The sequence below is a fragment of the Rhinichthys klamathensis genome, unplaced genomic scaffold (genome assembly GCF_029890125.1).
Source record: "Rhinichthys klamathensis goyatoka isolate OS25496 unplaced genomic scaffold, OSU_Roscu_1.1 h1tg000029l_1, whole genome shotgun sequence".
In the NCBI taxonomy this organism is placed as follows: Eukaryota; Metazoa; Chordata; class Actinopteri; order Cypriniformes; family Leuciscidae; genus Rhinichthys; species Rhinichthys klamathensis.
The window spans coordinates 945,109-970,336 of record NW_026606579.1 but is presented as its reverse complement, the minus strand read 5'-3'; the positions used below and the strand labels follow the sequence as shown (position 1 = coordinate 970,336).

Here is a 25,228-nt window from a genome sequence, read left to right as displayed (position 1 = left end):
AACATACATGATACATTTTTAAATGTTTTAAAATTAAAAATATTTTGGGTTGTTGCTTGAAAGTTCACTGCCCTGAACTTTCATGTTATTTCTATGTTTTGCATTACCTTTGCATAAGAAAACCATGTGTACATTTTTAAATGGGAACAGCTATGCTTATATTACTATGACCAATGCATTTTGCAGTGCAGAAAATCATAAAAAAACGAAACTGAATATGATGCTTCCCCTTGACCATTAATACAGTTAAAAGGTCTGTGTTAGACAAACTATAATGGCTTAACTATACTTAAAGAGGCCATATTATGTCATTTTACAAAAAAAGTCAACTAGATTAGGTTTTCATGCTTGAATGTTTTCTTATATTGCTGCAGCACCTCTCTTCCCTGTCTGTTGGTTTAGGTCTCTATTAAGCTGGAGTAGTGTGTTGTGATTGGTCAAACGCTGAGTGTGTTTGGGAAATGTCATCCCCCTTACTATAGTATAAACACACTACTAACTAACTAACTCAACCAACCTTTGTCCCTTTATTTTGTGTATGTCTTGGGTGGGAATTATTTAAATGAGGAATATTGTGACATGTTCAAGATTAATGGAGGCGTTTCAGTGAGTTCAGAAACAGTGCGCTCTGGTATAGAGAAGAACTCCCTTTGGAGTGACTTTGTGCTTTGTAACTTTGCAGACCTTTTTCATGCTCAAACAGCAATATTACACACTTAAGAAAGTTGTTTAAAAAATTGTAAATAATAGCATAATAGGTCCTCTTTAAATTACAGAATTCACAGTTACGAAGATATGTAGTTTTCTCACAAGACTTTAGTGCATTATTAAAATGCAAATAATTTTACATTATCTACGAAAGGTTACCGAGACTGCTACTTTCCCCATGTTTATGTCCACACGTAAGAGAGCCAGACGGTCAGCTCCACTCCTCCAGCACAGGAAGAAACGGCAAGTCAGTGCTGCCCAGATAGTAGCGCGCCCCCTGCTGGAAGACATCGCTGACGGCCCACGTCAGGCTGCCCGTTGGGTCGTGTAGGCTGTCAACCACCTCTCCATCAGGCCCCAGCTCCAAAATCAGCCCGTACTTGGGCAACAGAACGTTGTACCAGCTGAGAGGAATGAGCTGCAAGAGGGTTCACCACTGAGATTTCACTTTTGTCACTGCTAAACTGACCTAAACTCCACATATTTAAGACTTACCCACCTTTACTATGAAGCGCTTAAGAGCAGGGTACGGACCAATCAGATCCAAGAATGGTGGGAAAAGTCGGCCGTGGAATCTAACGGTGGTTATGCCCACCAAAAATGTGCCACGGTCACTCAGGCGGATGTTATCAGGATAACCAATCATGTTGTTCAGGACGGTCTCCTTAGTGCCCGCTTTAGGTCCTTTCAACCAGAACCTGAGAAACAGGAAGGAAGATTTCCTCACGATCCTTTAACATTCGATGTATATAAAAAAAATTAAAAGCTCTTACTTAATAATGTGTCCGATACTAGTTTCGGCCAGAAGCAGGAAGTCCTCATCAGGTGAGAAGGCAAAGCCATTAGGCATGTAGAGAGAATCCAACAATGTCCGAACGTCACCGGTCACGGGGTCATACGAGAGAAGCCGACCCAGTTGGTTCGTCTCCAAAACCTGCAGAGAGAACCAGCCTTTAGTGCAGGTAATATGACCGTGTTGTCAATGTTCATGTCACTCACTCACCTCATAACGGACATGACGTCTTCCCCATTTACTGCTGGAGTCCGTGAAAAACACGGTTCCATTTTTAGAAATCTCCAGACCATTTAGAAAGCCAAAGGGAATCCCATCAGCTCCTTATAAGAAGAATGTGAAGGGGCTATTTAAATATGATGCTCTTTCAAATTGCAGGATTGGAATCATAGTAAATATGTTTTTATAAAGTCTTCAACTTTGCGCAAAGCAGCAAGTATAAAGTACACTGAGATAAAGAAAACCAATATGTGCAAGTACAGTAGTGGCCAAAAGTGATTTTCACGCTTTATCCAAATATTATGAAAAATGTGTTAAAGATTTAGTAAGCATATTGCGATATTGAGGACTAAATAAATATACTATAATACTACAGGTCCTTCTAAAAAAATTAGCATATTGTGATAAAGTTCATTATTTTCCATAATGTAATGATAAAAATTAAACTTTCATGTATTTTAGATTCATTGCAGACCAACTGAAATATTTCAGGTCTTTTATTGTTTTAATACTGATGATTTTGGCATACAGCTCATGAAAACCCAAAATTCCTGTCTCAAAAAATTAGCATATCATGAAAAGGGTCTCTAAACGAGCTATTAACCTAATCATCTGAATCAACTAAATAACTCTAAACACCTGCAAAAGATTCCTGAGGCTTTTAAAAACTCCCAGCCTGTTTCATTACTCAAAACCGCAATCATGGGTAAGACAGCCGACCTGACTGCTGTCCAGAATCATTGACACCCTCAAGCAAGAGGGTAAGACACAGAAAGAAATTTCTGAACAAATTGGCTGTTCCCAGAGTGCTGTATCAAGGCACCTCAGTGGGAAGTCTGTGGGAAGGAAAAAGTGTGGCAAAAAACGCTGCACAACGAGAAGAGGTGACCGGACCCTGAGGAAGATTGTGGAGAAGGACCGATTCCAGACCTTGGGGGACCTGCGGAAGCAGTGGACTGAGTCTGGAGTAGAAACATCCAGAGCCACCGTGCACAGGCGTGTGCAGGAAATGGGCTACAGGTGCCGCATTCCCCAGGTCAAGCCACTTTTGAACCAAAAACAGCGGCAGAAGCGCCTGACCTGGGCTACAGAGAAGCAGCACTGGACTGTTGCTCAGTTTTGCATGTCATTCGGAAATCAAGGTGCCAGAGTCTGGAGGAAGACTGGGGAGAAGGAAATGCCAAAATGCCTGAAGTCCAGTGTCAAGTACCCACAGTCAGTGATGGTCTGGGGTGCCATGTCAGCTGCTGGTGTTGGTGCACTGTGTTTTATCAAGGGCAGGGTCAATGCAGCTAGCTAGCAGGAGATTTTGGAGCACTTCATGCTTCCATCTGCTGAAAAGCTTTATGGAGATGAAGATTTCGTTTTTCAGCACGACCTGGCACCTGCTCACAGTGCCAAAACCACTGGTAAATGGTTTACTGACTACGGTATTACTGTGCTCAATTGGCCTGCCAACTCTCCTGACCTGAACCCCATAGAGAATCTGTGGGATATTGTGAAGAGAAAGTTGAGAGACACAAGACCCAACACTCTGGATGAGCTTAAGGCCGCTATCGAAGCATCCTGGGCCTCCATAACACCTCAGAAGTGCCACAGGCTGATTGCCTCCATGCCACGCCGCATTGAAGCAGTCATTTCTGCAAAAGGATTCCCGACCAAGTATTGAGTGCATAACGGAACATAATTATTTGAAGGTTGACTTTTTTTTGTATTAAAAACACTTCTTTTATTGGTCAGATGAAATATGCTAATTTTTTGAGAATTTTGGGTTTTCATGAGCTGTATGCCAAAATCATCAGTATTAAAACAATAAAAGACCTGAAATATTTCAGTTGGTGTGCAATGAATCTAAAATATATGAAAGTTTAATTTTTATCCTTACATTATGGAAAATAATGAACTTTATCACAATATGCTAATATTTTTAGAAGGACCTGTATATTGCATATAGTCAATTGTTTTATTTGTGATAACGCAATGAAACATTACAAATTGTGCAGACATATTATTTGGCCAGGCTGTCATACAAAGAAATTCTGAAAACATGCAAAAACAAGAGAAAACCAACAAAATATTAATAACTTATTATGTTGTAGTCAATGTATAATTTTTCCTGTAAGCTTTTTTTTTTTTTTTTTTTTTTTTAAACCTTAACCAAGTCTAGTGTTTTGTTCCTCCCTCATATTTAAAAAATCATATTCTTATATTTTGGTGTTTTAATCAAACTCTTAGGGTCATTAAAAACAAATATCCCCTCCAGACACCACTTGTGGCTAAAACTGTATACTAATATGAGTATATATATATTTATATACAATTTTTGCCTGACTTTAGGAGTTTACAACTCAACAAAGCAAAAAAGCAAAATTGAGCAAAAAAGTTGAGCAAAAAAAAAATTCAATTGAGAAGAAAATATATAGTAAATTGAGATAAAAATGGAAGTTGATTTTGACACTGGCCAAAGCAGCCAAAATGTTGTGAAAATATTTTTGAGACATTTGAAAAAAGTGCACACTACAGTAAGTCAAATGTTTACAGACCCTCTTTGCTGGAATGTAGCAATGTCTTCTCTCCAGTCCAAGGGTCAACTTTGAAAAGACCCTGGTAAGAGTCAGCCACGATAAGCTGCCCGTCACGGTCCAATCGCAGACCATGTGGACGGCCACATACCGGCTCATAGTCCATACATGTGCCTGTGAAGGACAAAATGGCAATTATGCAAATATAGCATGATATCTTACCGTCTCTGTACCAGGAAAACAATGGTATCTACTAACCGACAGGCACATTTTGCATTCTGCTAAATGACTCACTAGAGAATACATTTGCCCACCTGAATTTTTAAAAAGCTCTGGCTGGTTAAATATAGTAAGATTAAAGGGAGGCATCAAATGCTCTAATGAAGACATCTGCATTCGAGACTCTTTTGAACAGCCGAGCCTTTGATACAACAACACTTGAGTCTTTGTGAATCACTTCAGCATGTCTAATGTGTGATGGCAGCAGGACACAGGGACTGTCGGGTTTTTCCACACGTGTCAAGCCAGTGAACGTCTCCATAACAGCCGATACATATTCATCCAGCCACAGAGGGCACGTGAAGTGCATAATGATTTACACTATATGCAGCTAAACAGCTGAACGGATTCAGGTACAATTGCTTCAGCATTTTCTAGTCTTCTGCTGGTGCAATGGTGGATTTACCACATTCAGGGATGTCCTGGCCCATCTGAGTGATGAAAGTGAGGGATTCCTTGTTGATTCTCCACAGCTTCCCATCAACAGTCCCTGTGTAGATGTTTCCTTGAGAGATACAATGAAGAGATCAAACCTGCCTGTATTTCTCAACAACAAACAGACAAAAATACAAGACTAGGTCACCGTTCTGGTCTGCCGTAAAGGACTCCGGGCCTTTGAGTTGACCAGAAAACAGCCGCCGACCTCTCTGTAGACGTGTGTTCACTGCCAGAGGGCCGTCCAGAGCAGGCGGGGGTCCCTCAAATCTGGAAAACGTTCATCAGCGGGAAAACACACATCACTACTACAAGACTGAAATCTCTTTGAAGATCAATTTCTGCTGAATTCACTGCAAAGTAAAGAGATTTACAATGAAGAGGCAAGTGAGACTCACATGTACGGCTCAGGATCAATAGGGGAGGGAGTGAGATACAAACCAACGGCAACTGCCAACAATGCAACCCTTACAGAACTCTGCCCTAGCCTGCATAAATAAATAAATGAATTTAAGGGCAAAGACATCTCACAGATGTATGTCATTATGTAAATTAAAGAGAACATTCTGGGCTTTTCACATTTTTGGGGTTATGATATTATACATCACATTATAATGTTAAAAAATAAAAAGTAAATAAGTATATAATGACATGATTTATCAAATAAAATAACAAAAATAGTATTTATCATAATACTATTAATCAAATTAAATGTAATATTTTGTATTAATTAAATATTACATTGATATTATAATATAATTATACATTTAATTATATAATATTATATTCAAATAAATGTTAAAATGATCATAAAATATACATGACATATCACATTATAATGTAAAAAATAAAAAGTATATAAGAAAATTAAATTACATAATTTATAAAATAACAACAAAAATAGTATTAATATTAATCAAATTAAATGTAATATTTGTATTAATTAGATGTTGCATTGATTTATTATATAATTATATAATATTATATTCAACTAAATATGATCATGATAAAATAACTAATGCTGGCATTCAGGATGCTACACCCCATCAAACTATATATATGACATCAATAGTTTTTGTGAACATGTGCAAGGTAAATATATTTTAAAAAGATTTAGAGGCAGCACACAGACTCGCGCGTGTTATCTTTCATTATTGAGTAATAAACATCTCAGGTTGTGACACGAAAGATGCGAAAGAACAAAAGAAAGGCGATTTTCTTACTAAATAACAGAAATAATCCGCATTATTTCCTACAGCTCACCGCTTTCAGCCGTGGTGAGTTAAGAATGTGAAGTTAGTAACGTTAGTAGGCTACACTGTAAATTCGTCCAGAAGTGACCAACAATGAAAAGTCGACGTTTATTTATCATCCAAAGTGAGCGTTTGTACGTTCTTTCGTGATTAATAGGATTTTATGGATTTTAAAAAATTGTGTAAACTTACATGGTTATGTCGTGGAGCCTTTTTGATAGTTGTATAAGTTCAGCGTGTGTTCCAGGACGCCATGAGAGAAGTGTTCGGTGAGTCAGCGATGAGTTCAGCGATGAGGACATTAACACGGGTTCATACAGAGGGCACATCATTCACGTGTGGGGCTGCCTTGAGCACGTCTTGGCCCCAATCACATCTTTACAGTTTAACGTGATGTTAAAATCTAGTAAAAGGGCTAATAACTGTTGGTGTAAGGCACAGTGTCCCTCTAAGGTAGCCTATAGGCTACTTCAGGGTAGGCTACTTTGAAGGGGGGGAAAAAACGTGTTTATGACAAATGAGTTGGAGATTATTAGAAACACCATCTTTTTGAGATTATGCCAAAAGTGAGATCAAGTCTAAATCCAAGAGGAGCCAGTTTCTTCTCACACACAAACAGATGACGGCTGCAGTGAATTGAGAAACATTTACTCTTTATTTAAAGAAACCATGTCTTCAACAAGAAAGGCCACGATTGGTAACAATACAAACCCTCAAAGAACCCGGTCATTGTCAAAAATGCATGACATGTGGACTCATTTGGATTCTATAAATGCATATTTAGTGAAGCTTTTCTAAACCTCTCAAGGACAATATTCATGCCACTTCTGCCAACAGAGTCCTCGCTTCATCTTCGATATATAAAAACTTACATCATTAACATCCCCAAAACCACGTAACTTAAAACTGTGGAAGAAAATGAGAATTTTTGGCAAATACAGAGTATGGGATTTGTGAGCTAACTATGTTGTTAAACAGAAAGATCAACAGCACTGGCCTGTGATGTCCTAAAACAGCCATAAAATATGCATGAATTAATATAACACATGCACGTATACTTAAAAGTATTGAAGCAGTTCACTCGTATCCACACCACTTTACTATACATGAATACAATTTAACATTCATTCACAGTCTTACTCTACAAACAAAAAGCTTGTTTAAGAAAAAAAAAATCAAGTACTGAAACAGCTTTATTTATAAAAAAAAAAAAAAAATCATACAACATAACTGAGCTTCCACTAGATGCAATGCCGTTTAAAAACAGTGGAAGGCAATAGGCATCTGATGAAGACTAATAAAACGAAATAACTCCCTGAATTAAAACAAAGTGCCCAAAAAGCATTTATAAAATTACTGGTCTTATTCCCCTGACAAATCCTCTTCGATTGTATATATTGAGACTGTTGTGTACACAATTTCACACAATAAAATTACACAAATTACTCTAATTTACCCCAGTGTTTACAATTAAAGTTGCCATGGTAAAACCATTGGACAAGATAGATACTGTAATTTAACCTCAGTTTATTGAGGTGTTCAAACTGATTGCACCAGGCAATTTGTTTCAAACTTAAATTAAACTATGCATTTTAATAATATCTTTGGTTAGAGGTTATAAAACCAATAATAATAAAGAAAAAAAAGCACACAATCTGTGTCTAAGACAATTGAATTAACTGACACAGGTGAGACACAAGACTGCAGAGATGTAGTTACAGCAGTTGGTCACAAGGTGTCGCTACCTCGCTATGCATGCGTCACAATATAATGTTGCAGTACCCTTCAGGAAACCGTCATGCAGCACTAGCATACAGAAATTCAAATATAAATGTGTATACATATTAAACCACCTACTGATACACAAGTATCATTTAAAATCATCGCCATTAGTGTTGACCTTGAATGCTGCTGTGACAAAGTAGCACTGACCATTAACGTGTCTGCGTTTATTTTAGTGTACCTCACAACGGTAACAGTTCAGCTACATCTCCATGCCATGAAGAAATGCTTGTAAAATAAACTATTGGCAGAGCTTTATATCCTCTTGCTACAGGAAATCGGATCAGTGTGATTATACATATATTTACGTATCACAGAAAGTAAGATCACACTGCAAGTAGAACTTGACAGACGTAGCTTAAATTGACCATTTTCAGGCTGTAGCATCAAAACAAACAACTTCATTACTTATATATTCTGTCATTTGTCCCAAAGACGCCCTCTAACTCGTTTTCCAGGGTTGATGAGATCACTGAAAAACAAATGCCCTGTTGACTGTTGATCTGCTCAAACCCGAGGTCATCACGTCCCATCATGAGAAAGAGCGTCTGGTCTGACCCTGGCCAACATCAGTCTGCTCTGCCTCTGCGTGACACTTCCCACATACTTTCAAACATCCCCTAAGCTCCTCTTTCCAACTTCCTGAAATCCGTTCGGTTACAATTCCAGCACATCACCTAAGAATCCTTATGCATACTTTTTCTGAATTAAAATAAACGCAAGTTTGGTTTTTAATTTGCATTTATGCCATCCATTCAGCCACTAATGATTATGAAATGCTCCATTGTTTTAGTCCTCATTTCCTGCCCCTACATCATCACATTCAAACCTCTCCATCACAAACATACTCTTCCTGTCCGTTTGGTCTCACGTGGTTTTCAGGTCTTTGTCACGTGCTACGTTTGTCCTCATTTTGTCAACAGCACATCAAATGCCAACACTATCTTTGGTAGGGCACATTATGAGTCAATTGGTATTTAATATAAAACAAAAATAATCCCCAATCCCATCAGTTTCTGGTCAATAATATATTTGAAATAAAATAAGACTCTTTCAGTAAAATAAACAAAAGAATAAAACTTCACCCACATAAATTAAAACAACAAACAGAAATATTTACAAACCACAGCATCCAACAATTAAATAAAAAACAATTTCACGTTTGCATCATTCACAACTTCACGAGGTAAAAGAACAGAAAACATGAGAAATAACTGCGACGGTTGAAACTGTGAAAGATCACAAGGGGGCGGAAGGGTAAATATGGCACCTGAGGTGCATTCTGGGAGGTCAGTGCTCTCCTCTGAGTTTCTGAGGGGTGTCCACTTGGCACAGTGACACCGAATAGTGTTCATTACAGACAGTGACCACTAGAGGCAGCAGTGCTGCAGTTCCTTCTGTCAGCAGGGTAGCTTTAGCCTGGGCCGCCCGCTGCTCTCATGGCCTCGTCCAGTTTCTCTCTGTAGGTGTTGTAGCGTCTGGTTATCGCACAGATTTGGTCCTGTTCCTCTTTTTCCAGGATGCGGAGGAAGTTATGCAGTTCGGGGATGGAAAAGGCGTCCCACTGATGGATGAGAGGAAGATTTGTGTCATAATTCCATCATTTTATTATTTTATTTATATATAAAAAAAAAAAAATGTAATGCCATGTCAGCATCAAGGCTATCTTCATGGCAAGAACAACGTGAATAACAAAAAAGTCAAACAATTAACAAAAAAACTACACATATAAAAATGTGGGGTCGATGAATGTTTTTGAAAGAAGTCTCTTATGATCAAAAATACATCACAGAACAGCTGTTAAAATAGCTCTTTTCCATAGTAATATTTTTTTTTTAAATGCAATTTATTCCTGTTATGCAAAGCTGAATTTTCAGCATCGTTACTCCAGCATCGCATGATCCTTTAGAAATCATTGTTGAAAACATAACCTTTTTTTTTTTGAAAATGGTTGTGCAGCTTAATATTTTTAGGGAAGCTGTGATAAATTTTATTTTAAGATTATTTGATGAATACAAAGTTCAAAAGAACAGTATTTATTTGAAATAGGACTTTACTTTCACTTTTGATTAATTGAATGCCTTGTTGCTGAACTTCTAAAAAAAAAAAAAAAAATCTTACTGACCCCAAACTTTCAAATGATAGTAATTCAAGATGGATACAATACAAAAATTCTAAAATACTCTGGGTTCGGGCCAAATTCCGAGCTTTTTTCACAGCGATCCGTATCCGATACCTACATTCTGAATATATGTTGATATACCAATCCGATACCAGTGCTGTTTTTTTTTCTTGGATCATCGTATCTATACTACTGTGTGTGTGTGTGTGTGTGTGTGTGTGTGTGTGTGTGTGTGTGTGTTGATGATCAATCTTTTATGTGTTAAACACAACCCACTAAATACCAGGAAAGTTACTAGACCTATTTTAGGGAGGCCTAAAAGATTAATTAGTCCTCCCAAATAAATCATTATTATCAGTCAACATTTTCTCAGATTTTTTTGTTTGTTTGTTTGTTTTTTGTCAACCATTCCACTGCCTCTTAAAACTACTTACTGGGCGTAAAACATATAGAAACCTTACCAAGACTTCACCGGTTTGCTGCTCCTTCAGGACAAAGCTGAGCGTGTCAGTGCTGGGTCCCGCCACCAGACGCAGGAACAGAGGGTGTTCTTCCTCTGACAGCTTACAGGTGTACACTGCACACACACAGGCACAAAACACATACTATTACCATCACAGGCACTTCATTCACATAACCAGACATTCACTGTAAAAGAAAAAAACTACATCAGGCAAGAATTAGGGATGCTGATATTTTTCACCCTTTTTTTTTAGTGCCAGAGCTGTAACCTCAATGCATTCCGGGTCCATTTTGACCCAGAAGAGATCAATAACAATTGGAAAACTATGAAAATACAAAAAAAAATTTTTTTTAGGAGATATAACAAGGAACTTGATGAAATATTCGGAATACAATCTGACTTGTGATGCAGTCTGGAATTAAACCACACCATGTTGAGTTGTCTGGCCAGAGGAGAACTGGTCCCTCGACTGAACCTGGTTTGTCGACTTTTGGCTTGCTGAGTCGGGGACACTTACTATTCGGCATTACATGAGAACTGAACTGAGCTGAGCTGGATGATGAAATCACTAGAGTTTTCTCTAGAGCTGCTTTATAGATTAATTGAACTCATTTAATATTTGATGAACTTTACACAGTTATTGAACCAAAATGAATCAACACTATTTTCTTTCTAGAGCTGCTTTACAGCCGAATTCAAATCTTTTTTTATCACCGAATCAATATTTTCCTGTTTATCACTGTACTGAGCTGCTTTAAAACAATCTGTATTGTTTAACCTGTTAACTGGCACCCCCCTTTTTTTTTGCATAGACATAAAAATCACTATCCAAACTTAAATGGTTGTAATTCAGGAATGCTTTGGAATATAGACCTATGGCTGGTCTTGTTTTAAAGAAGACATTTTCCAGATTATTGTAGAAGTCCAGAAATTGTAAAAAATGAAACAGAAAAAAAGTTATATAAGTTTGAGTTTATGAAATTGTGTAATGTAAAAATATAATGATTAATATTTGATATAAAATATATATATTACAAAATATATTTTACTCTAAAACTGCAAGAAAATTAAAGTCAAATATCTGAACAAGTTGTATTCCAAATTTTAGGTTGATATCTCAAAAAATGAGCTTTCAGTAAGATTTTATTCGGGCGCAGTACCCAACTTTTTCACTAGGTGAACACCAGACTCCATTACTGCCCATATAAGGGCGCCTCCATTTTCATATGTTTTGAGTGATCTGAACCATGTATTTCCATAATTTTCATACAATTTATGAAGTAGACATCCTATTCAGAAGTAGTAGGGGTGGTTTGGCAGTATTTGATTTGAATTAAACCTCTAATAAATGCATAAAGACTACGTTATAGCGTTATAGCTCGCAGCCGCATTACAAATCGAGAATCCATACATTTTTCTTTATATTTAAAACATTTTCAGACCTTTTTTTCTCATAAAATGGAATTGGGGTTATCTTTTGAACTCATGGCATGAAAACAAACTGAGGTTTCTACCAATCTTTCATGATTTTTCATGTTTATTGTTATTTCAAAATAAAGGCCTAAATACTCCTAATGAATATGAAATATTCTTGTTGCAAATTGATAAATTTCTGCTCCTCTGTAATATATTTTAGATAACAGCCACCAAATATGAAAACTAGAGATTTTAAGCTTTCAAATGATATATAGTTTGGCAATATTACTTTAGGTTTTTACTAAGATATTATTGTTTTAAACATGCAATGGCAAATGGGCCCGCCGGCGGGCCCATGCAGGGTTAAGAGGATAAAGTGCTATAAAGGTGTCGACTTTAATTTAAAGAGGATACATTTAGAAACAAAGCTTCTTGGACAGGGTTTCAGCACCAACAGTAATTGAGATCCACTCTGAAAACTTGCATTTAAATTCAAGTCATTTAAAGCACTTGCAATTGTATTATAAAAAGGGCCTGCCACACTACAAAGAGGAAGACAAACGCCAAACTACACCACTGCTGAATGTTGATCTCACGCCAAATTTCACAGCAAAAACAAACTTTAAGCACGAAAAAAGGAAGAGCACCACCTCATATCAGGAACAAAAGTTAATTCTCTAGAACTGCCGCGTTTACTTTAGCATTATGGGAGATTTTCCTCCACCCAGAGTGAGGAAGAGGGCGCAGACCTGCATTTCTTCATTCTTGAGGAATCCTCTCATCTCACTTTTCCTGTTTAATGGGGGCTTCCTTATGCCTCCGGCAGGGGTTAATCAGAACAAGCAGGGCTGTTATTATGTCTACACTAATGCGGTTGATTCATGCTCCTTTATAGGCCGTACCGCTGTGATATCACACATGAGGGTCTGTCTGTTTCTATAATGAGCTCTGAGATGGGAGTTTATCAGCATCTAAACTTTAGCATTTCTTAAAGTCATCTAGTCTAGACGGGTGTTTAAGAGCTCGACAGTCCCGTTACACGCATTAAAAACAGCTGTCAAACACAAAGTCTTGGATATACGTCTCCTAGCATGTACTGAGATCTCTCACGGTGGTGAGACCTCATGAAAATGCTCCGTCTCAGACGGTGGAGGGAAAAAAACATCACTGTTCCAGACAGCCTCCTCAGTAAAATCCCCCATTGGCAGCAGCACTTATTGGCTCCTACACACACAAAATAACTGAAGATGAGCGTAATATCTCCCTTAAGTACGATGACGCTCAGTTCATCAATTCACTGCGACTGAAACGACTGTACCACAGTGAACCAAAATTATTTGCGTACTCATTTTTGTATTTGGATCAGTAACAAAATGTAGTATATTAAAAATATTTACATAAGATGGTTGTCTAAAGAATATTAGGTTTAAAAAAAAAATTGAAAACCTGTAAAGAATTATGTATATATTAAAAATAATTATAAAAAGACAACTTAAATACATGAATTAAGAGGTGAAAATAAATTAATTAATTTAAAAAAAAAATATATATATATATAGTATATGGATCTGCTAAAAGTGGAGTTTAAAAAAAAAAAAGGATTATTAAATTAATTTTTTTTTGTAATACTTAACATTTATATTTTCATATTTTTTGACACGATAAACAGTGATTTTTAAGTCATTTTGTTCTAAATGTGCAGTCTGAATTAAATGAGTTAAGATAAAAAGACTGCATAAAGGAAAATAATACTAAGATAACATCTTTTCTCAACAAATATGCACAGCAGTGTAGTCTGATTCATGAATGAATGACTCTTATGACCCGATTCATGTAATGATTCTTTTCTGTCAAATAAACCGGAGCCCATTCCAACCCGACGCACAGACTACGAAAGCAGGTACTTAAAATCACTGAGCCATGTGTGTGTCTGGCTTCCTATTGTGTGTGTGACGTCAACGAGGGGCTCAGACAGTGGCTGGGGTCTGTCAGAGGAAGGAGATGGACTGGAAACACTTTGACATTATGGGAGGAAAACCAATGCTCAGGAATTCACCAATTGATGTCGCTCTGCAAGCCTGTGATTGATCCAGCACTGAAAAAACTAACTAGTAGTCACTAGTAAACTAGTAAAGTTGACCATCCTGACCCCTCCCAGATCAGAATATCCCTGTATGGCAATGAAATGTGGGGAACGAGTCTGCATTCAACAGGTTGGCACAGACAACAGCTGGTGTGTATGTGTGTTTACTACGCTGGCATGGTGTATTCTTGGCACATGTGTGTGCACATATGCTTACAGGCAACAGGACTGTCCTGTATCTGTGTGTGCCAGAAGTCAAGAACGTTCATAAATACACACACATTTCTGAGATTGTCTTATTTCAGGAATGCATCTGGTCCTGCCAAAAAACACATTCACAAGGGGTCCTGAGTGATTACCACGCTAGTGCTAGTCTACCATATGCACACATACGCTGATGCATTTTCCACATTCATGTTCCGCGTCTCACCTTGGTCTTCTCTGCTGAAGCGTTTGAACAAGGCGAACTTGGCGGGGTTGTCGGCCACGGTGAACTTTTTCAGCATGGCTTCGATCACCTGTCGCACTGTGTTGGTGCTGCTGATGTGCAGGGTGTTTATGGAGCCACGCGGAAGGTAAAACGCCTCTTGACCTTTGACCCCTCCTGCCCCACCTCCTTTCACCGTGATGGGCCTCCGCAGGTCCATCTGCACCTTGATGAAGCCTGTGTACATGCCGCTAGAATTCTGGAGGACCGAGACAGAGGAAAGACAAAGAAAAGATTCAGTTTTATGACTAAAAGAGTCTATTCTGATCAATGACCACTAGTGTAGAGGGTTAGCTAACTAACTTTTTTCAAATGAGCAGCAGTTTATTTTGACAAAATGCTACATCGCTGTTTTTAGGACAAATGTAATCAAATGCATTTTCTAAGAATGCCTCTCTTAATTAGTTTTGAGAAGGTCTGATTCATTTCAGCAAAACGGTTCCTTTCAGGCAGGCAATTTCAATTAACTGATCCAAAACATACAGTACATATCAATCATATATTATAGTTGTATTTAAAAGTAAATGTATGAGTATAAGAAGATAATCCTCACATCTTTTGTCCCAAATAAATACTGCTTTGGTTTAATGACTAAATCAAGAAATTAATTATACGTTTTAAGGTTTAACCTTCTTTAAAAGGACAGCTTAACTATAGAACAGCTTAATACGAGTAGTAGCTTGTAGCTTGACAAGCTTTGGTTTTCAAAGCAGCTTCCTCAACACTGTTGAGCACATCTTGCCGTGTTATCTGACTGCGTCCAGATGGGGCTCAGATTTGAGGTTCTTCTGTCTGTAAGCTCATTAGTCCAAATGGCAGCCGTGACTGCAGGCGAGACACGGGGGGTGTAATTACAGCTCACACACCTCTAAAACTCAATGCATTGCTCTCTACCACACTGACACACAACCCCACTGAACACAGGCCTTAAACTTAATGATCCAAGACAATTTGGATGCTTAATGAGTAAAACATCAGATATACTAATCCAAAGTATTTGTGCCACGGTGCCTTAGTCTAGTTCAGTCCAGCCCAGCCCAGCCTTAAGTCTAAACAACACAAAAACAGTCTGCGATCTGGACAAAGGTACAGTGGTAAAGTCAGATGTTCTGACATCACAGTCCTTATGGCTGTCACATGATACATTAAGAGGCATGTTAAACTGATTACGACATGGGACAATGATGAAGCTTTTATTAAAGTGACAACAATAAGTCTGAGAATTTGTCACATGACAAAAATGTCTTTCTGCAATATTGTAAAACAACTTTTAATTCATAATACATTCAGTATAATTCCAGATTTTATTCACTAGGAAATCTGAGCTGACAAACAGTGATGTTCAGCTGTAGATGGAGAATGTGGATGGACTTTTGAATTTTGAAAATAAGTGATTAGATTCATTATTTTATGACCTATTTGTAAAAAAACAGAGATCATTAACTCACCAGTGTCATTTTAAAGTGGTCACGTGAGTCTGCGTTGTACTGCTCGACCTTCTTTCTGATCTCCTCATGAGTGAGATGAGTGCGCAGCTCTTTCTCTTTCTCCACATCCTGAAACACAGACAGTGAACATAAGCATTTAGCAAACCAAGGTCAACACAGGTCAACCCGCAGCTTATTTTGACAGCAGAAGAGGTACAACTCCAGTCCTGCTGAATAATGGATCCATTCAAAGCAAAGGATTCTTTGTCATGAGCCTGTTCCTGATGCGGGAGGCCAAAACAGCCCACATAGGCTACCCATCCTCTTAACTTGTGACATCCATGTGTAGCATAACGACAAATACAGATTATTCCAACACTTCTCAGATGAAGCAAACTGATTATCCCACAGAAGACAGCAGCAGGGTAAACAAATAATAGCATTTTCCATCTTTTTTTATTATTTGTAATATACATTTTAAATGCATCTTGTTCCTTTAGCCACTAAAATATGAACCCTTTAAGTATTTAAAATAAAGCACTTTTCTGGAACAATGCAGAACTTGAAAGTTACAACCAGCAGAATATTGTATGAAACGTGCAGTGCACTCTGGTCTTACATGGTCATATCAGCGAGAAGCTAATCCGTTTCATGAGCGCTCAAAGCTCAAAACAAAAGCATAGAGCCCCTTATAAGGAAGAAACAGTCCTGGGCTGAAGTGACAACACATTGATGGACAAGGACCTTCTCAGCTAACAGAGTCCAGAGGCTGAATACTGTGTGTGAACTGTTAAAGACAGTCGTAATTCCCCTCCTGCGAGGGCCAAGACTGCCTGGAGGGTTTGGAATAACAGGTGGTTTTGTGTTGTGTGCTTTGATAATGAATGTTACAGTGCATGACTCACACTGTTTTCATACCAAGAAAACATCTACTTAAAGGCTAAACACGTTTTAACATTTCTGAGTTTACTATAAAGCCCTAAAGCTCTTAGCATAAACATGTTTCCGACTTTTCGTGCAAAATTACTACACTTTTCAAAACCGACTATTTAATTCTTGTATTATTCTTTCTTAAGTAAGTGCAGCCTGGATAACTGCAGACAACATAATTAAATATCTGTAAATAAATAACTATTAATATAGGTTTGAATTCATATTTAAGTTCACTTTATATTTTAATTCCCAGAGAGGGGTTTTCCCATGCCGAATGTTAGCATGCTAAAGCAGAGCACCTTTAAGCCTTGATCAACAAATTGATCTTTAAAGCAAGGCCAACAAAAGTATTGTCTCTAGTGATCTCACGATAAATAGACACTTTTTATGTTCCCAATGGGACTAATCTTTAATGACAGAGCTTAGTCTTTCCACTACTTTGGACGTGCCAATCGTCACACCAAGAAGGTCATTAGCTTCCATCCTGACGAGCACAAATGAGAATGGAAAACAATACTTTCTTATAAAAGGATTCTGTCATGTGTTCAGATCAGACCAATTAACCAGAAGAAACACTCTTATATGAAGTCACAACTACAAGCCAAGAGCCCATTAATTCCCCATTCACCACAACAAAAGCTGGTAAGAACTTTTTAAATGAGGGGGCGAGAGCGTCTCTGCGGGGCCCGTTGAGCTGTTGAGTGCGTGCAAGGGATTGCAGCTCAACACATCAGCATGTGCCGCCTATGGGTTCAGTGATGTGGTCTCCGTCAGCTCTCTGAGGGTTGTTCATTAGCCAGGCTGAACCATGCATATGTCAGTTATTTAAACTCTGATTGGTGCCCACAAAGTAATAGTGAGACTTGACGCCAGCTTGATTTCAGTGCCCCAACATGGTCTTTCAACAATGTAGCCCTAGGAATTGATGTTGATATGTCTAGCTAAGAGTGGTTTGTCAAGGTACTGCTGACGTAATGTTTGGGAAAGTAGACACCATCAGCAATGTGAACAGAAGGCTGTGCAGAACTAAACCAGGAAGGACAGGGTTAACACGGATGCCTCTGCACAGCAGAGTGTGACAAAGGCAAAATAAACACTAGCCCGATGAGGTAATGCGACAGAAAAAGCAGCTTTACCTCCCTTGTTGTGAGGGATTGTGTCCTCGCTCTCATGTGGAGCAACGCATTCCGAGAGGACAGAGAACAAGAAGAACAGGTTAAAGGTATCCCTGAGGTCCGACCGGACCGTCTCTACTTGTCAGAGATCAAAAGGAACATAGGTCAAAACATTAAAGGGAGAAAGTAAACTCTGCACTCTGTAGGCCCCATGGTGTCCTTAGCTGATAAGCAAGACAGGAGGGTGTGGCATGTGGTAATGTTAGGGTTTTTGTTCCTTGTTTTCAGTCATGTGTTAGCTGATTTCTGTCACACATGGTGGTCACGGCATACTCGACTTAAGTGGAACAGGACACATGAGGTGCGACCGAACTGGTTTTTCACGGGCACTCCTACCTGACAAACTCTTGACTTCTGCAGATAAAGCACTTGATATCATCTGTGCTACTGACAGACGAGTTAGATTAGCGTGTCCATCAGGAAAAACACCAAAAGGCTTGGCGGACAAGGCAATCGAAAGAAAACCTGCTTTTTATTTTTAGCTAAGCTTTTGCAGGGGATTTTTGGGCACGCCTATAATGACTGCAACTCATCACGCTTGCCAACAACACTGATCTGCAAGCTCTAATAAAACAGCCCCTTCTCATTCCCCTACCCCACAGGAAGTCCCTGGTCACCACACCTTTCCTCCCCAACACATTCTTCAGCTAATGGAGTTTCTGAAGCGAGCAGCAGAACCGGTCAATACCCTTATACAAACCAAAGGCTGGACGATTGTTCGACAACCGAAGGCATAAAAATGACCATTCTGTGTGGCTTCCTACTCAGCAGGACAGTAGGCAGATTAGACTGCATGATGTGATTCTAGAATAGTCAGAACTACATGGAGGTGCACAGAGTACAGGAAACCACAGCCAACAAGAATAGAGGAATGGAAACCACCAAGGAACTTATTGCAAGCTTGGTGAACACTCACACCAAAGCTCATCAACTGGTTACATTACTGACAACACAATTCATGTTGTGAAACAAAAATATAGTGTCATAATTCTGGACTTTGATAAATTCTGAAAGTTTTCAGTTTAAGGGGTGTTGAGTTGCATTGCCTACAATCCCCTGTTGCCTCAAATCTTCAATAATGTAAAAATCAATGTAAAAATAATGTCTTTTGGTTTTTATCTTTCCATAAATCTAAATGTTTTCGCAACCAGCACAGTTCATGAGGTTATCTGATGCAGGTATATGACTCATGGGTGTCTTTCATTTTAATTACAAGTTACAACATCGTCTCACATGGAAATGTGCACATGCCTTTATACGCCAATCAAACATTGTCCTTTAACCCTCAATGCTCTCCTAAACTTCCTTCTACAAATTACAGTTTCATAACTCTGTTTATGTCTGCAAGGAATGGCAACGGAACAAGAAAAAAATACCATAATGTATATTATGAAAGCTAGGCGTGCTTGAACAACACTACGTGTGTGAGGTAAGAACGTGGAAAAGATCGTTCATCTCCTCTGTTGCTCTCCACAACAGACAGGCCAATTATAACACAAGAGCCCCTCAAGGACTCTTACGAGCTGCTTTCATTGGAAAGCTTGACCGATACCTCCCAGCAATTTCCATCCCAACGTCATAAAGCTCTGCTGGGATAGTAACTTGTGACTGACAGCTTGGTTTCAAGGTTCAGAGTTTTCACTGATCAAGTAGGGTCATTCTAGACCTTCAAACATATTTGTAGGTACTTCACAATATTACCAAGAAGCTGTCTGTGACTTACTTAGGATTTATGGGTAAACTTAGCTTCAAAGATTACTGATAACATAGGATATGAGCTGAAACATAAAAACAGGGTGTGGTTTGTTTTGCTTGCAACTGAAGGCAACACTATACTGTAAAGAGAAGGCAACACTATACTGTACTTCTGAGAGAAGACTTCTTAAGAAAGTAGGGAACTTTAGCCCTTTACAAACTAAAAAGACTAGTCCTTCATGCACAACGCAGAATTGAATATGATCCTGGGCTGATTCACAACAGAGAGGAAGTAGAGCTGTCTGACTCACCATAGCCGCCCGATTGATCATAACAAAACCTGTCAGGCCAGATGGGGAATACAGTGCCTTCACTGAGCTCAGAAAAAAATTAAATACAACCTCACTGTATGACGTCCCAAGTCATTATTATGAAGAAATCTGCCCACTAACCAAAGCTTTGGGGAATTGTGAGAAATTGAAGGTGGTGCTCATCTGTTGTTCTTGACTGAAATTTTTCTGTAGTTTGTTTTTCTGTTTTTTTATGCTTTAGTGATTACATTTGTATTTGATTAGGTCATTATTGCATTGGATGATTTGGTAATTAGTTCACTAATGAGGTCAGGTGTGATGGCTCACACTGATATAAATTGTACCTTTCTATGATTGTTGCCTGCCTGACGAAGACCCTTTGGGTCAAAACGTTGTTCATTTTAATAAATCCTTGGGAGCAGAAGTGGCAGTGTGCCGATTTTTGTTTATTTTGAATTTGACTGATGAGATACCACACAAAGCTGATATGAAATATGAAATCACAAACCAGAAAACGTCCAGCTAAAATGCCAAATCTGATATACTTGGTAATAAATATAGGCCAAAGGGCGAAGAAGATACATGACGTCAAACAGGCCTCCGTTCGCCTGAAAGACCTTCAGAATCATGTCCAGCTAATTTGCAGTTGGAGAACAAACAGAGTCTTTCAAATTTATCATTAACAGGATGTACTCTCTGAGCACAATTACTTGTGACAAAAATTAACCCAGGATGGGGAGTTTTGACTAAAGAGTGTAGAAGATCTGCAACTAACAGCAAAAACAAAACAAATATTAAGATTTTGCACAAAGAATGTCATGAATCTAACGCTAACATTCATGATATAGCTGGGAAGATAATAAGAATAAAAAGGACCTTTGTTCATGGGGATATAGGATACATTCACCACAGCACAGTGCTCAGCGATGATGTCATTCCAGAGAAGTGATGGCTTAGGAATGATTTCAAAGAAAGACCTAAAATGAAAGAGGCTGAGATCAAATGTGACACATGCCAGGTGCAGCAAGCCATGTGACCTACGCACTCAAAGAACTTATCCGGTTTCAAAGTCACATTTACCAAACTGTGCCTTATCTCCTCACTCAAATGTGGGTATGTTTTTTCTAGCAAACGATTTTATTCAAACAACTAGACTAACATAAAATGTTATACAAATTGAAGATTAGAGATGAAAGGACCATTTTAGGCCATTTTAGGTTTTAAAATGATAGGGATAATGGAAGCTTCAACTAATATTTATCCTGAATAAGGTGCATGTACAAATCTGTCAACAGTTAGATCAAATGAAATCCAGGAAGCGATAAAACTCTAGGAAAACTCTGGAGTCTAAGCGCCATTTCCTGATGGATCCATATCTCCAACTGTAAAACACAGAGATATTTTAACAGCACAGAGCTTTCTTTGAAATTAAAACATGACCTAGTCCATAATCACAACAGCAAATGGGCCAAACTTTAACTAAAAGACCCATTCTAGTTCTAATACCACACAACATGTTGTGTTAATGCAAACACTATTAGGCCTACATGTAGATGTAATGTAACAGAGGAGACTTTAAGACTAGATTTATTGTTCTAATTCATTGGCAATGTTAACGTTGGGCCTTATTTATGAAACACAAGCAGAACACATTTCTTTTGCTGAAAAAATTGTCATTTTATTTTGCGTATTCCAAACTTCAACAGGTAATTCCCAAACCATGGCATGTGCTCCCAATGTCAGCTGGAGAGATTATCTGTTGACTGGGCAGAGGTTTTGTGTGACATTCAGCCAATGGACCGTAACATAGCAAGACCAAGAAACAACCGCCTTCATCTAGTCTTATCTTCCTCTTAGCTGTAATTACAGCTCTTCTCAGAGAAACTGCAACCAGATGCTCTACATGTGTGGATCCGCATGAGTTTAACAGAGCCGTGACCACGAGCAATGAGGGAGAGATTGCGATGTGTACGTCCGTAAATGTCAACTTTTGACCTGTTTTCAAAGTATGAGGACAATCAAATGCCTCTCAGACATTCAAAGTCAAGTCAAGTCACCTTCATTTATATAGCGCTTTTAACAATATGGACTGTTTCAAAGCAGCTTTACAGTGATAATAGGAAATTAAAGTAACAGAGATTGTTTTGGCTTTACAGCAGCTCTAGAATAAAGTTATTGTCCAGCTAAAGTTAGTTTTGATCGATTCACTTCCCTTGCAAAGATCATTAGGCCCTAGTTATTAACTTATGGGCCGCTTACACGACACCGTTCTAACAGAAAACCCTTAACGCGCTCCGGCCTGCTCATTCGCACAACAACAGTGCCTGGTGGCTCGAGAACACAAACCTTGTAATATATATACAGTATATTTATATATATATATATATTTTTTTTTTATCTCTGCGCAAGCTTTAAAAACGCAAACCTGTGAAAATGCTGATGGCGTGCACAAAAGCAATCAGATTGACAGGGGTCTTGAGGATTTACCAGCTGTTGTTAATCCATGCATTGACTATTTATGTTGGAAAATAAGTTTAGACTTTGAGAAGGTGCTGTTAAATGTTTCTATCATCAAAGGCAGCTTGTAATAGGGCACTGGAGAGTAACACACCTGGATAATAATCAAATACTGCTCCATGATGCACAATGCTACTTTGTGGGCTAATCAGATTAAATGGCAATGCTCTCTTTTGCCGGACTTGATGATGAGGAAAAAAAACACAGTGGCCTACTGGAGCCTTGTAATCTGATGCTTTCCTAAACAGTCAAAAATATTGCTCCAGACCTGGTTTTGAATTCTTAATAATTTGGTTGTGTGTAATACAGGATCTGAAACCACTCAACCCTGTCCGTTTATGTAACAGTGAGCCATTACAGACGAACAAACAAAGTGAAATTCTTTCCCGTCTGTGATGCAAGGGCATAAAACATGAACTTAGACAAAACAGCAGCACTAAAATAATTTTTTCATAGTATGAAACGGAGCAACACATGACTCAAATTTTGCTTTTCACTCTGCAGTATTAACAGCATGACCGTTTCACATCGCCCTCTCTAAACAGTTTCCCTTATGTGAAGGTCTGACACCACTATCCGTTTTTTAAAGCACATGTCTAGGTCACATTTCACCCCCAAAAAATAAAGAAAAAAAAATTGTAAACATTTATATCTTGCATAAATAAAATGAAATCTATTTACAGAACCATTAAGATTGTTTGTATTGTTATGTTATTTATTAAACACAAACCACTGCAAAATACTAGATATATCAATTTAAGTTTAAGTTTTGTAATTGTCAAAAACTTTAATGATGATTCTTAGAGTATACAGTATTTTTTTTGAATTCGCATTAATGAAAGACAGTACAACAAATACTACAATTATGCATTCTCTATTTTGAGGTTAACTTAATGACCCCAAAAAGTTTAGATTTTTTTTGGAAGCAAAGTATAATTTCTGTCTTTCTCTTTATTTTGGGGTGAAATTACGGTAATGTTTTTGACTGGTTTTGTGAGATTTACCCAACCAGTCTTTTACAATTTACAGTGTGGCCTATTAATCCATCTTTTAAATGCTAAAGATTTTGTCGGCCCGTTGATGAATTGCACATAGCAGTGGAAAAGGTTCTACTGTCTATATCTATTCTAGTTTGTTTGAGAAGATATGGGCATTATGATATAGGCCTAAACATTTACTTTCAGTCCCTTGAATAGCAGCGTCTCCAGCACACATACTCTTGGCTGCTCTATCTGGATTTACAGCAAGTAGACCTCTCTAGGCAGGATTCTTGGATCTGCTCTCGTGTAAACTCAGACTGGAGTCAGCTCAGGTCTGCATTAACATCCTTCAAGATTTAGTTTTATCTTTCTGAGTGTGGCTGACATGAAAGTCTTCATCTAATGCTCAGTGAGTGCATGAACTCCTGCAGGTACCAGACGCAATTCACATCATCAATGTGATTAACGGTCAAACCACCTGACCCCTCATGAGGAATTAATGTAATGACTCAAAATGCTTTGATCAGTATCTGACAGCTCAGGATAAACCTGGAAAACCTTGTGAAACAATGGATGAGAAACTTTCACAAGAGTTGAGAGCTAAGTTTCTTTGTGCTTTCAGTGCCTATGTTGGCAAAGCATGCGAATATCCAAGGCCAATGACGTCATGTCATGCACAAACCATTCGCCACCAAATGGAATGTTGCCACAAAAACAAAGCAAGTTACAGTAAACAAGCACACAAATGCAAAAGTCTACAGATAGAGTAGTGGCAGCCTATAAACATGGGCTTCTGTATTCATCCACAGCCAAGGGGGTAATCCATCGACCGGAAGTTAAAGCCGGCCGGGTGCTGCCATCTTGTAGCAGAACTTCACTTGCGTTAGCATTTCCATTGACTCCCATTCATTTTGGCGTCACTTTGACAGCGAATAACTTTACATCTGAGGCGTTTAAAGACTCCATTTGTCCATTATTTATTTCTAAAGAAACACGACAATGTATACAGCGCTCCATTACCTTCTGTTACATTATGGCCCCGTAGAAACAGATATTGTAAATATAGGCTAACGATTGCATCATAACCACTCGACTCTCTGTCGCGCTATACAGAAATTACCGTACAGACAGGAGGAGAAGCTCACAGGCAATCGGGGGGACGTCCCGTCAAGGGAGAAGCCCATAGATAATGAGTCCATAAAAGCAACGGAATACTTACTCCTGCTCACTCACGCCGAAGAACTCTTTGCTCAAGTTCCCCGTCTCTGCAAGATTAACGTTGGCAATTTTCACGCACAGCTACTAGAAGATTAACGTCTGTCAGACAGGTTGCTCACGTCATCAAGCTTAGTTTGAGTCGGTTTGAGTCTGCGCGTCAGGAACGGAAGTGCTCAAAAATCGCTAAAAATGGGCTTCAACTGTCTCAACTGAGTTCCAATGAGATGGCTCTGTCCACAGCAGATTTTGAGTTGTGTCTGTGTATGATCACTAATTTAATTTCCCCTCATTCAGGCCCTGAGTTATAAAAACAGCCTGCAGACTGTAGATAACGTCTGTCTTTCTTTAAAACCTTTTTCACCACAACTGTCCTAAAAAGCAAATCTCTGAAAAGCAGGAAAACTGTTTCA

General features: G+C 38.5%; 2 protein-coding genes across 4 annotated transcripts in view; both read right to left on the bottom strand.

Moving 5' to 3' along the window:
• Window positions 1-847: 847 nt before the first annotated feature.
• On the bottom strand, window positions 848-6,526 carry zgc:194209 (uncharacterized protein LOC570908 homolog). Its single transcript, XM_056245413.1, has 9 exons — window positions 6,402-6,526; window positions 5,355-5,444; window positions 5,105-5,226; window positions 4,928-5,026; window positions 4,264-4,416; window positions 1,712-1,824; window positions 1,482-1,642; window positions 1,208-1,406; window positions 848-1,126 (listed from the first exon to the last, which is right to left on the bottom strand). The coding sequence occupies exons 1-9, from the start codon at window positions 6,509-6,511 to the stop codon at window positions 920-922; spliced, it is 1,254 nt and encodes a 417-aa protein (XP_056101388.1). The 5' UTR covers window positions 6,512-6,526; the 3' UTR covers window positions 848-919.
• A 315-nt stretch (window positions 6,527-6,841) lies between these two features.
• The window catches only part of rassf3 (Ras association domain family member 3), a 38,585-nt gene continuing 20,198 nt past the window's right edge, over window positions 6,842-25,228 (bottom strand). For all 3 annotated transcript variants that reach the window (XM_056245204.1, XM_056245205.1, XM_056245206.1), the window contains 4 exons: window positions 16,011-16,118; window positions 14,506-14,761; window positions 10,575-10,690; window positions 6,842-9,555 (listed from right to left, as the gene is read on the bottom strand). In XM_056245204.1, the coding sequence (XP_056101179.1) occupies window positions 9,406-9,555; window positions 10,575-10,690; window positions 14,506-14,761; window positions 16,011-16,118 (630 nt within the window). In that variant the 3' untranslated portion in view covers window positions 6,842-9,405. The remainder of the gene's footprint in view (window positions 9,556-10,574; window positions 10,691-14,505; window positions 14,762-16,010; window positions 16,119-25,228) is intronic.

Coding starts and splice junctions, on each gene's coding strand:
- zgc:194209 (XM_056245413.1), bottom strand. CDS start 6,511: ATGTCCTCATCGCTGAACTCATCGCTGACTCACCGAACACTTCTCTCA. Junction 5,445..6,401: donor AGGCTCCACGACATAACCAT/GTAAGTTTACAC, acceptor TTATTTATGCAG/GCTAGGGCAGAGTTCTGTAA. Junction 1,127..1,207: donor TTAAGCGCTTCATAGTAAAG/GTGGGTAAGTCT, acceptor ACCCTCTTGCAG/CTCATTCCTCTCAGCTGGTA.